General features: G+C 37.8%; 3 protein-coding genes across 3 annotated transcripts; all 3 read left to right on the forward strand.

The window, feature by feature from the left end:
• On the forward strand, positions 1-1,317 carry LOC104720558 (uncharacterized). The gene is made up of 5 exons (XM_010438448.2): positions 1-109; positions 184-265; positions 378-492; positions 610-879; positions 982-1,317. Exons 1-5 carry the CDS (start codon positions 4-6, stop codon positions 1,315-1,317), a joined length of 909 nt encoding a protein of 302 aa, XP_010436750.2. The 5' UTR covers positions 1-3.
• A 2,239-nt stretch (positions 1,318-3,556) lies between these two features.
• LOC147937206 (uncharacterized) lies at positions 3,557-4,340 on the forward strand. The gene is made up of 2 exons (XM_087468707.1): positions 3,557-4,274; positions 4,324-4,340. The coding sequence occupies exons 1-2, from the start codon at positions 3,557-3,559 to the stop codon at positions 4,338-4,340; spliced, it is 735 nt and encodes a 244-aa protein (XP_087324833.1).
• A 92-nt stretch (positions 4,341-4,432) lies between these two features.
• Positions 4,433-9,057, forward strand: LOC147937207 (uncharacterized). Its single transcript, XM_087468708.1, has 2 exons — positions 4,433-5,315; positions 8,948-9,057. The coding sequence occupies exons 1-2, from the start codon at positions 4,433-4,435 to the stop codon at positions 9,055-9,057; spliced, it is 993 nt and encodes a 330-aa protein (XP_087324834.1).
• The last annotated feature ends 4,174 nt before the right edge of the window (positions 9,058-13,231 follow it).

Here is a 13,231-nt window from a genome sequence, read left to right on the forward strand (position 1 = left end):
ATCATGGTATGGGATGGATGTGCAGCCGAATTCCGGAAGTTATATGCTTCTATTGTTGGCAAATCAACTATACTAATAATCACGGCTGTCAATCCAAAATCCTATGGAGGTAGCCAAACTATATTTACATCTACACAATTTACCCTCTCTAACCACATACTTACTAAATAAATGATAATGCAGGCAATCTGTCATTGAGCACAACATACTCAACCCGTTTCTACAGAGATGCCAACTATGAAGCTATCAAAGTTTTCCCAAAAAGGTACATCTCCCCCACTTAAAATTACCATATTTTCAAATACTTACCATGTTTTGTTTAACAATATATAAATACTTACCATGTTTTATTTGACAATATATTCCTATGATTATAGCTCCTCACTTCCCGATGGGGTACCACCAACTGTTAATGGGGGTAAAACTCCTGCAATAATTGAAACATTTTCAATTGCAGAGGCCCGCAAATTTGTATCCACTTCAACAGAACAGGTCTATTCCCTAATCTAATTCCACTGTTTCCATCTCTAAACTCATTTCATTTTTTTTTTTTTTCCGGTCAAACTCTAAACTCATTTCCATGACCCATGCATACTATTATAAATGTAGGAGAAGGAGTTCAAATGCACAGCTTACATTGTAGAGATCGTGGTTGACCGAGGGTGGAAATACATTGCATGTGGCAAGTGTGGGTTAAAGCTTGTGGAATCAGGATCTTCCCTAATTTGCAAACGTTGTTCTGGTGAGCCTATTGGTGTGGTCAAGTATCGGGTTGAACTGGCTGTAACAGACGGTAAAGACAAAACAATATTTGTTATGCTTGATGAACCCACCACACAATTGATACACATTGGAGTTACAGAGTTGATTGACTCACAGGTTTGTAACAGCCTAACCTCTCCCCCATGCATACAACTTGCGCATTAATCCTTTTCTCATGTTTATCTTCTCTACGTATCATTCTCTTCTCCATTTATATAGCCTGCAATGAAGGATGGTGTGCCTGAAGTACTTGCAGAGTTAAGTGGGAGGACATTCGAGTTTGAATTAAAAATTTCAGGCTACAACTTCAAATCAAAGTATGAGACATTTACCGTGACTCGGGTTGTTAGTGACGTCCAGCATCCACCGCCTCAGACATCAACTGGTCCTAACGAAGTTGACGACCATGACCAACCCTCAGAGACATCAGAGAAGCATTGCACCGAAGTCCAACAACCAGCCACTGCAAACTGTAATGACATCAGTGGTCAAGGCTCGCCACTAGAACCAGCAGAGAGAGAAAGCAAGAAGGCCCGAACTGGGAACTCCAAATAATTAAATTCATTTAAAGATTAATGATTTCCACTTTCTAGAATTGTTTACCTCCGCTTCTATTTTGAGTCTCATCTCCAGTCGTTGTTTCTTTAAGCTTCTATATGATTGCAGCATTTTCCACTCATCAAATACAAAATTGTCAAATCCAGGCAGACGACCAGCCCTGTACAAGAGGGTATCTCAGTCAGTAACAGATTTCACAAAATTAGGACATTTAAATTGTTTGTCAGGTTAAATTCACCTTTTCTTTTCGTTACCATCACTTTCAACTCTATATAAGGCGATATTAGATTCGAACAAACTTTAGTTTACGGTTCTAATATGTATACTGTTGATAGGAGAAAGAGTAACATGGCTACGTAGTTGGATTGGTTTTAATGGTCTAAATGTTAAGAGTAGTTGGATCGGAGAGCTTTCGGTAACGAGACCATATGGAATGTAATATGGAATGTTAGAAACAATAAAAAACAAACCTGTTAAGGGAAACAGGGAATGTGATTTTTCCTCCGCCAATTGCATCTCTTACTAACTTCCTCTAAATTCTTCCCTAATTACCACATCTAGGTCTCAATTCTCTCCATGGCTCTTCACACTTTCTTCAATCTCCCTCAAATTCCTCTTTGATTCTTCGAGTTTCCCTGGAATCCCAATACCTTGAAACCCTAATTTCAATACCTTCTACAGTCCGATCCCGAAGATGAGCAATCAAAGCAGTTCCGGTTGGGGTTTGTGGTGCCGTTTAGCCTGTGGAGTTCTTATGAAGGAACTAACAGAAATAGATGTCAGAAATAGGGATTAGGGTAATTAAGGTGAATCAAATCAGGGGAATGAAGGAGAAGAGAGAGTGACGAAGAAGAAGATACAGATCCGATAATAAAATACATAAGTCGACATCTCTTCAAAAATAAGATTGCTCATAGATTAAACAGAGCAGTCTAATTTTAATTGGCCTTCAAAACTACAGAAAAGGCCCAATCACTCTATTAAGGCCAATTTTGTGAAAAAATAAGTCGACGACCCGTTCATATCATCTAGCTGTTCGATGAGGTTGCCCAACGTAGTGGATTTACAGAAAAAGAGGGACACAAAATTAGTTAAAGATTATATAATAAGTGGGCCACAAAATTGCCCAACACAAAAAACAAACCAAATCCCCAATTGGACGGTTGGTATTTGAAATATGTAGCAAACCTTCTTCACTTAAATTTATAAATATTTGTATTTTACTTATACAGATTGAATATATATATATATATATATATATATTTAATTTAAATGTCAATATTAATTATTGTATTCGATTTGATATTTATATTTTACTTATACAGATTAAATATATATATATTTTAAGATTGAATATATTTTAAACAAAAAATAGAAATGTCAATATTAATTATTGTATTCGATTTAATATTTCTATTTCACTTATACAAATAGAATATATATTGTAAAGAAAGTTAATGCCAATATTAATTATTGGATTCGAATGAGCTATCATCATTTTAAAACAAAGTTATTTATTGGATTTAATAAGTTATAAAGTATTGATTTACAGTGGTTAAAGTGGATTGTTATAGCATCTTTACATATTATTATGTCAAATAATGGCAAATCAGGTGGGAGAAAACCAAACACCATGTTTTATTATATGATTAGATAAAGAAGGAAAATAAAGAACTCCCATACATAATAGCTAGCCTAAGCTCAGATACATTAGCCATATTTCCACACAAAACTTTTAAGTCTTACTATAAAATGGGGGGTCTTGAAGAGATATATAGATCTTAGAGATACTCCCTACCGTTTTTTAAGCAATAATTTTAGGACCACCAATAATGAAGATCTTAAATTTACACAATTACTTCTCAATTTGAAAATAAAAATCAAAACGCATAAAATCAAATAATGACAATAATGACAATACATTTTTTTTCACCAAATCCGTTTAAATATACTCCACCCTGACGGTTTAAAATCAACAAAAAAAAAAAGGACAAAATCTTTTTCTCACCTTAAATATACTCCACCCTAATTCATCTTGACACCACCACGTTGTATTTAGCCAAACACTAAATGACAGCTTCAACCATACCCCCAAACTTACGCTGCGCTAGAAGACAACAAACAATGCAGTGTTGTAGAGTTTATAATCAACTTTTGTATTTTACAACCACAGAGATGTTTCATTCATTACGAGGCAAAGGGATCAACCAAGTTTTGGAAAGCTCTATATAGATATATGATTTACCATACACCATATGAGGTCGGCTCCCCATCAGAACTTTGGAAACGTTGTTGGCATGATTTATCAGATGATATCCTTCACACCTTGCGGAGAAAATTTGATTTCCCAAGCTATCAGGTGGGTGATGCAGAGCTAGAACAATATACTCTTTTGGAAATCGAGAAGCTGCTTTTGCAAAGTGATAAATCACTTGCTGATTACTCTGACATGCCAACTCCAGATAAAGAGTTACTAAAAGCTTTGAGAAATAGCCTGCTACAGGAGGAAAAACGGTATAATGTTCCCAAAGAGCTAGCTGACCATAACAGTCTCTTCGCCACCCTGAACAAAGAGCAGAGGGAAGTGTATGATGCAGTGATAGAGTCTGTTATCGAGAAGAAAGGGAAATTATTCTTTGTTTACGGCCCGGGAGGAACAGGTAAAACATTTCTCTACAAAACTATCATTTCAAGATTACGGTCTGAGAAAAAAATAGTGCTACCCGTCGCGTCATCTGGCATAGCAGCATTACTTCTACCGGGGGGGAGAACTGCTCACTCACGCTTCAAAATTCCTCTCAATGCACTAGACGACACTATGTGTAACATAAACAAAGGAACATTTGTGGCAGAACTCATCATCCAAACTGAATTAATCATCTGGGATGAAGCCCCAATGACACATCGTCATGCATTTGAGGCCCTAGATCGAACCCTGCGGGACCTGATGTCAAGTGAGAGACCCTTCGGAGGGAAAACAGTTGTTCTAGGTGGTGATTTCAGGCAGATTTTACCAGTAATACCACAAGGGAGTAGACAAGACAGCATCATGGCTGCAATTAATCGGTCCTATCTTTGGAGTTCGTGTCATGTATATGAGTTAAAGCAGAATATGCGGCTGAACCCAGACGAGAAACAATTCGCAAAATGGTTGCTGGATGTGGGAGACGGGGTGGCGGAAGAAGTAAAGACAAGTGAAAATGAAATCCTCACAAGCCAAGAAATATTAATGGACGAAAGGTTGTTACTCCGCAATACGAAACATCCGATCGCTGCGATCGTCGCTGAATGCTATGAGGATCTCCAAACATCATACACCAAACAAGAATACTTAACTGAAAGAGCAATTCTCACTCCCAAAAATGACGCTGTAGACGAGGTAAATCAATTTTTGCTAGACCAAATTCCAGGTGAAGTGAAAGAGTACTATAGCTCAGATTCTGTTGCGATTGGTGATAGCAACATGGAGGACGAGAATGGGATATACCCCCCAGAGTATCTGAATTCACTTAAGTTCTCTGGTCTTCCGAATCATGTCTTATCTTTAAAGGTTGGTGCACCAGTAATGCTTCTGCGGAACCTTAACCAAAAAGAAGGCCTCTGCAATGGAACAAGAATGGTTGTCACCAGGCTAGGAGAACGCGTCATTGAAGCAGAACTACTCACCGGAACTCATGTTGGGAAGACTGTCATAATTCCAAGGATAATATTGTCACCCACCGACACAATTTATCCATTCACCCTAAGGAGAAGACAATTCCCGATACGTTTATGCTACGCCATGACAATTAACAAGAGTCAAGGTCAAAGCCTCAAAAAGGTAGCTTTGTATCTTCCGAATCCAGTCTTTAGCCATGGGCAACTGTATGTCGCCTTCTCACGAGTAACCTCTGCCCAAGGGCTAAAGGTCATCAACATGAAGCCTCTTCATGCCAAACCAACAGTCAGTAATGTAGTCTACAAAGAAATTTTCAACGGTCTACCATGGACAAACAGTAAGCCTTCTTTTCAATATTACCGACAGAACAAATATCATCCTCTACAAAACTTATATATTTTTAATTGCAGGACATGAAGACATTTAGCCACATATGCGAAACAAGACCTGGCCACTACCAAAAGGCAAAAGTACGTAATAAGAAATAGGCTGTATCCCTCTCTTTAAATTTTTTAAAAACCCCAAAACAAACAACACTTTAGCATACTCTTTATTATATGTTATTCATCACGATTTAAAATCAAGAAGTTTTGGTGGTAACAGGTAAACAAAAAAAGAAACGGAACCCCATTTCAGGCCACCAAACAAAATCACAACTGCAAACAAGGCATGGAATTGCAAAGTCTCCAGAATAGGACTGAAACCACGTTTACTTTCTGTGTACTTTGCTAAGAAACCAAATTCCCCAGATTACAATAAAATTGAAACTTTAACATTTGCTCAAGTTATTCTGTACTGTACCTATTGTTTGAAACTCTATTAAAACGTCACGGGATAGGCCCAGGTGGAAAAAAACATCAACCTTATTTCAACAGAGCCCGAAAATTGATTAATGACCAAACACACAAGTCCCGGCTTTGTTGACCATAAAAACTCAGACAAACAGGAAAAACACATAAAGTGCCGTATACAAAAATATAAACGAAGGCCTAATTGAGGCCCACACACAGGAAAATACGAAACACAAAACAATGTACGTTATCTCCATAAACCATGCAGCATTAAAATACAAATTTAACTAAAATTCAAATAGTACAATAATATCTCTACATGACCACAACGTAAAAACCCCAGCCAAAAAAAACGGAAACTTATTACTAAATGACAAAATACAAAATAAAAACCCATTAATGCAAAATATAAAGAATACTCTCCGAGAACATTATATATATAAAGAACTAGACCAAAAAAGAACCGAAACAACAAAACCACACAATGAATCCTATGGCAAATATCAGATTTTCAAACCACTTTCGCCCAATACAAAGTACCATCAATCATCTCCGCCTCAAAATCAACAGACCACTACAAAACCAGTTCAATATCAACTACTCATTCCCTTTTTTCACATGTGAAGTCCACGACCAGTCCAATTCACGACTCAAAGACTTGCTTAAGTATTTTCTCACATTTCACGACATAAACAAAGAGGCCGCAAATACAATCACCAACCAAACACTCAATTTCGTCGATGGAGTATTCCTATCAGAGGAAACAATAGCACCACCCTTTGAAGTCATCCTGCGGATTGAAGATTCCAATACAAATGCCTTTACAAGAATGGATTACGAAGTGGTGGTAGATGACTTAGCAAGGACACAAACACAAGCATCCACTGATGAGACAGAGGACTGCATAATATGCCTAGACAACCTAAGAGGCGAAAGGAATATCAATATTTTGCCTTGCAATCACAAGTTTCATTTCCATTGCTTAACTTCATGGTTAAACCAGAATATATGTTGTCCTATTTGTAGGAACGAAAACATACTTATTTACTATTTAAAGAAAATCAGATGATTAATAAAAATAAAATGTTTTACAAATTAAATATTTCCATCAAGGTGACTCAACTAATTACTATGAAATCCATCAAACTGAAGTACATAAAATAATATAAGGAAAAAAAATTTAATAGACACATAAAAAGAAATATTTTGTATTCAAAATATTATGTCTACATGTTGGGCTTAAAATTACAAAAAAACAATATGTCAATACAAAATTCGAAGATAACTCTTCAAATACCTTTCTAATAACACAAGACAAATATAGTAATTAAATAAAAATAATCTCACTTCAAAAAGCATTAAAAACCCATTAAACATAAATATAACTCCAATCCTAAAATTCAACATTCATTCATCCCACATAATGCTAAACTTAATATGCACAAGAGGAGTCACATTTATAATATTATATAATAGTGTAGTAAGCTAAACGTATAGTCACATTTATAAAATATATCTACATATGAAATTATATTACTTAAATTTAAACTTCATACTCCACTCCATCATTCCCTTATCTCAAAACTATATATTACATAATCAGAAAAAATAACACTACACCACAACCCACGCGTCGCGTGGGCCGGCACCTAGTTTAGACAATAGTAGAGAGCTATATTATTAATAATATCAAATTGAATCCACATCAAGTAAGAAAGAATCTTAACTTAACCATCATCCAAGTTTCAAATATCATATCGGTTTAATTTAGGTTTATAGTTGAAATGGATATAAAAAAATTAAAACATTATTATTGATGTATTAAAAATTTGTCACAAAATTTAATATATTATGAATATAAATGTATAAAGATTAAAATACTATGAACAAGTATACTTATTTTTTCAGTCAAGGGTCCCGAGAGAACTCTAAAGTTAAGTGTGTTTGATCTAGAGTAGTTTTAGGATGAGTAACCTTCCGAGAACTGAATGTCGGAACTGTCCAAGTAATAAAGAAACACAGGAAAAAATCATGTGGTAATTTGAAGGGACAGTTAACAAGTCTTTAAAGCCTTTTAGTCGTAGAAAACCGGCCGTCTGATATGGGTGGGCCCACGTGCCTAGTGAGAGGACATGGGGGCCAATAAGCGAGGTAGGTCCATAAGCCACGAGTGGACATGGGGCCTACTGAAAAGTGGCGGTTGGAGCGTTATAAGTGGTGCGCAACAAGGATGTTGCGATCTGTTAGTGGGGGTGAATTTTGACATCCCTGTTTGGGAAGAGGTTTAGAAAAATTGATTTGACCACCTATGTAACTAAAGTACACTTATCTTTGCGGTTAACGGTCCTAAGGGAACTCCAGAGTTAAACGTGCTTGAACTGGAGTAATTTAAGTATGGATGACTTTCCAAGAAGTGATTGTCGAAGTGTTCGAGTGAGGACAAAATACAGAGAAATATCTTGTGGTGCTTTGTAGGGACTATAAATGTTTTTAAAGCCTTCCGGACGTAGAAAATCGGACATTGGATATGGATGAGCCCACGGGACTAGTGAGAGAATGTGGGCCCCACTAAACGGGTCCATGGGCCAGGAGTGGACATGGGGCCTACTGAGAAGTGGCGTTCGGGGTGTTATCAGTGGTATTAATTAGAGCCGAACCTAGACGAGTGTGGAGTCAGGTGGGCTCACACCGTCGGGGCTGAAGGTCTTGGTGCGCAACGAGGATGTTGCGATCTGTTAGTGGGGGTGAATTGTGACACCTCGGTTTACGGAGAGGTTTAAAAGAATTGATATGACCTCCTATACCAAAGTACACTTATTTTTCGGTCTAAAGTCTTAAGAGAACTCCAAAGTTAAGCGTGATTGAGCTGGAGTAGTTTCAGGATAGGTAGGGTTGTCAAACATGCATGCCCGCGACCGCACGGACTGACCGCGACGGTGTTGCTTTTCTTTTGATCCGCTGTGGACCGGTCCGCCACAGGCGGCGGCAACATATCACAACCCATGCCCACCCCGCTTAGCTTTGCGGACTAACGGGCATGCCCGTGGGCGTCGATAATCATACTAACAAGCTTCACTTTCTTTTTGTTCTACTTCGTTGATAGGTTCCGAGATTGACTCTGTTCAATCTTGTAATGGATTTGATTTGTTTCTTCATGATTTCTTGTTATGTTCATAAGGTGGTAGTGGAATTGAAGATGAGAGGGATATTGAAGAAGAAGTTAGGTTCAGAATAACGACATCAATAACCGTTACCGTCAAAGTGGTAGTGAAGATGAAGAAAATATAGATACTAAATGTGTGGCATGCTAAAGATCAAACGTTTTTGGGAGCAATAACAGATTCTTAAGCAAGAGTCTGAGACTTTGTGTGCCTTCCAGAACAAACGGACAAGAAGTGATCAAAGATGTTGAAAACTGAATGCGCACAACAACAAAACCTCCTATGAAGTTAAACAGAATTCATAATACTTATCTTGGAATCTGATTAATTAAACCATGAAAATCGTTTAAAGGAGTTGAAATACTTAAACTGAACTGAAACAGAAGTTGAAAAACTTAAACTGAAACATAAACCAAAGTATTAAACTGAAATGGAAAGCTGAAAACAGAAATCTCAAGGTTAAGATGTCTCTTCAACCAAATCAAGCTTCATCATCAACAATTGATTGGAATGAAGGTAGTGTCTCATCTTCATCAAATTCTTCATTCTCCTCTACATATGGTAAAGTAATAGAAGAAGGTCAAGGTAAATATATGTCACTTAAAAGTTACACAATCAATACCAAATTGTAAAAATTGTTTGCTTACCATTTTCATATGCTTCAAAACCTTTTAACCAATTGCGGCAACATATTAGTGCTTGAACATTTTTTTGGAGAAGACGGCTTCTATACTTGTTCAAAACTCGAGATCCAATACTAAAAGAAGATTCAGATGCTACTGTTGTGATTGGTATACTAAGGAGGTCGCAAGCCATTGACGCCAGTTCTCCATACCGCTGAGAATTATCTTTCCAATAATTTAAAATATCCAAGCTCTCATACTCTATCATGTCTATCGGTGGATCATCTAGATACATTTTCAAAGAAGATTTTTCACCAGTAACAACAGTTTGTTTGCGGAAGTTTATAAAATCCTGCAAATGTATAAAGCAAGACTCAAAACATTTTTTAAAATCTGCAAATGTGTAAAAAAAAGAAACCGTAACTAAACCAAAAAAGAGTCTAGACATCTATAAACATTTCTCAAAAGAAAACTTAAAAACCAATAGCATAAGAGACTGAAAACTTACATCATAGTTGCCAAAACTCCGTTTTTTCCTTCATTCTCATCATTTTGCTGATTAGTTTCACGTGTCTCTGTAGAAGATGACGTGAAAATGGACTTCTTCTCATAAGATTCAAAAAGAGTAGTAAGCTTACCACGCAAATGTTTAATCTTTCTCTCAGCAGAACTCTTGCCGAGCTTTCCAAAACAATAATTTACAAGTGTTAGCTTCAACCTTGGATCAAACATTGTAGTCATTGCAAAGACATCACTAACCTCTTCCTAATACTTATCAAACCTTTCTCTCATTGGGACAATCATACTTCTGATGACTTCATACCACAGGATTTGAAGCTAAACAAGACTAGCACTAAGCAGGGTTTTGAGACAAACTATTGAGCCCTAAAGCCATATATAACTACATACCAAATCAGTGATCAGCTGCAGCCCTTTCACGGTGAATATCTGCATAAATAATAAGACAGTCACACAAGAGACGTGAATAAATATATAATTGTAACCTAGAAATTAAGTAAATGAGTAACCATACCAGAATCTTTCACACGTTTATCCAAGACAACAAGAAAAATTAATTGGACATTTATTTTCTGAATTTCTCCTTTGTTTCTCAGATGGAATAAGCATGAAAAACAAAATAAGATGTGAGATAGCAAAAATTTTAAGTGGCGAGAGAGAGAGAAGAAGGTACAGGCCAACAAACACTTTGAAGGCATCATATAGTTCCCCATTCCTAATTGTGCTCTAGACCTACCTTATCAACAATTTGAAGGCATTGTCCAGCAAGGTAACCTCTTGCAAAACTCACCCAAGTTGCAGACCTTTGCTGCAATTATTCTTTATAAGGTGTGTAAGTTCCTCTTGTTCATATTAAAACAGAATACTAATCAGTCCTCTCATTTCCATAATATGATCAAGCAAAAGCAACCACAATTGTTTACAAGAGAGTAAGCATAGAACTTACGAGAGAGTCGTTTCACTGCAACCACTGTCCCATCTCCAAGCTTTCCTCTGTAAACATTACCAAACCCACCATCACCAATAATTAATGCTCTTGGAACTAAAACCATTAGTAGCTACATGGAGTTCTCTGAATTTGAAGCTTATTACATTACCCAATCCTAGTAACCCATCCTCTTTCTTGTCTACATAAAGAACCAAAACACACAAATTTCACTTTAAACAACAAGCAAAATCTTCGAGAAAGACAAAAAAAACTTATCCCACATACATGTCGACATTTCTTCAGCTTGCGCCGGTGACCGGTCTTCATTTCAAGTAGCTAGTTGCGTCATTCTTCAATCCTTTGACAAATTCGCACAGGTTCATTAACGATAACTTCAGATTCATCACAAACAGACCAGATTCATTGAGAAATCGAGTATAATTGAAACATAGTGAAAGGAGACAAAAAAAATTCGGACCATCCGCACCCCCGCGATCGAAATCGAACAAACTCCGTTTGACCCGCAGACTAAACAGGTCGAGTCTGCATTACCCGCCATTTTTTGGGCATCAAATTACAAGCCCAAGCCCGATCCGCTAAGATACATAACGGGCCATGCCTGCGGGTTTAAGGCCCGATTGACACCCCTAAAGATATGTGACCTTCTAAGAAGTGATTGTCGAATCTGTGCAAGTGAGGAAAAAATAAGGGAAAAGATCATTTAGTGATTTGTAGGGACGGTAAACAAGTCTTTAAAGCCTCTCGAACATAGCAAACTGGTTGTCGGATATTGGTGGGTCCACAGGCCTATTGAAAGAATGTGGGGCCGACTAAGCGAGGTGGATGGGCCAGGAGTGGACACGGGACCTACTGAGAAGTTGCGATCATGGCTTATAAGTGGTATCAGGGCCGAACCCAGCTGAGTGTGTAGTCGAGCGGGCTCACACATCGGGGGTGTGCGCAACGAGGACGTTGCAAATTGTTAGTGGAGGTGAGTTGTGACATCCCAGTTTGGGAAGAGGTTTAAAAGAATTGATTTGGCAACCTATGTCACCAAAGTACACTTATCTTTTCGGTTAAGGGTCCTGAGAGAACTCCAGAGTTAAGCGTGCTTTGGCTGGAGTAGTTACATGATGGGTGACTTTCCAAAAACTGATTGTTGGAACTTTTAGAGTGAGAAAAAAACACAGGGAAAGATCATGTGGTAATTTGTAGGGACGGTAAACAAGTCTTTAAAGCCTTTCAGACATAGCAAACCTACTGTCAGATATGAATGGACCCATTGGCCTAGTGAGAGGATATGGGACCACTAAGTGAGGTGGGTCCATGGGCCAGGAGTAGACATGGGACCTACTGAGAGGTGGGGGTTGGGGCGTTACAAATATTATATATAACAGTTCCATTTTTAGTTTCATTCAACTTATATATAATTTTTTCTCCCAAGCTCGAACATCGAGATGCCTTTTCGGAACCCTTGTCTGGTGCCGGTAAAGTCTCTGCTTGCTGTTGTGAGGAATTTTAATCCGCTGCTTGTTTTCTTCATATGTCGTGCTCTGTTTCGCTTTTGTTTTGGCTGTCTACTCAATCATACCAGCCCAATCTCTCATTACCCTTAATCGACGGGGGAAAATCTTGGATGAGTCTTGAAAAGCTCACCGGAGTTAGCCTTTGACAAATCCCATCCCTACCTTTGTTTCCCCTTTCCAATCTGAACCCAAATGAGCTTTCTTCTACCAGCGTGACTTCTTCTGACGGAATTGGGAGTGACTCTTGTAGCACATCCATATCTCATAATCTGGTAAGCTCTCGACCGCATCTGAAGCGTCTCACCTTCGTATCTTAGCGCCGACGTTACAAACCCTCTATACTATGCCCCAAGTGATACCCTTCCGTTCTTGCAACAAGTTCCTGAGATGTCTCCAATTGAGGAAAGTCCGATGTATGATTTCTCCGACGATGGCATGTAGAATCTGGCGTACTGATGAGACGATGAAACAAAAGAGGAGTATTGGCGACACTAAAGAGGAGTACTGATTTCTTTTGGGTGTTCCTCGTTTTGACCCTTATTCTTACCATATGGGCCTAGGCCTATTTACCTCTTTAAGGTGTTGCACAATTAAAACATCCAAAAATCTGAATATCCTTTTGCCCCATATTAGCATATCATTGTTTCTTCTAGAACCAGCTGATAGAAGACGTCGATTGATATCTAGTCAAATTTTGTTACTTTT

The sequence above is a fragment of the Camelina sativa genome, chromosome 10 (genome assembly GCF_030686135.1).
Source record: "Camelina sativa cultivar CO46 ecotype springtype chromosome 10, ASM3068613v1".
NCBI classification, from domain to species: Eukaryota; Viridiplantae; Streptophyta; class Magnoliopsida; order Brassicales; family Brassicaceae; genus Camelina; species Camelina sativa.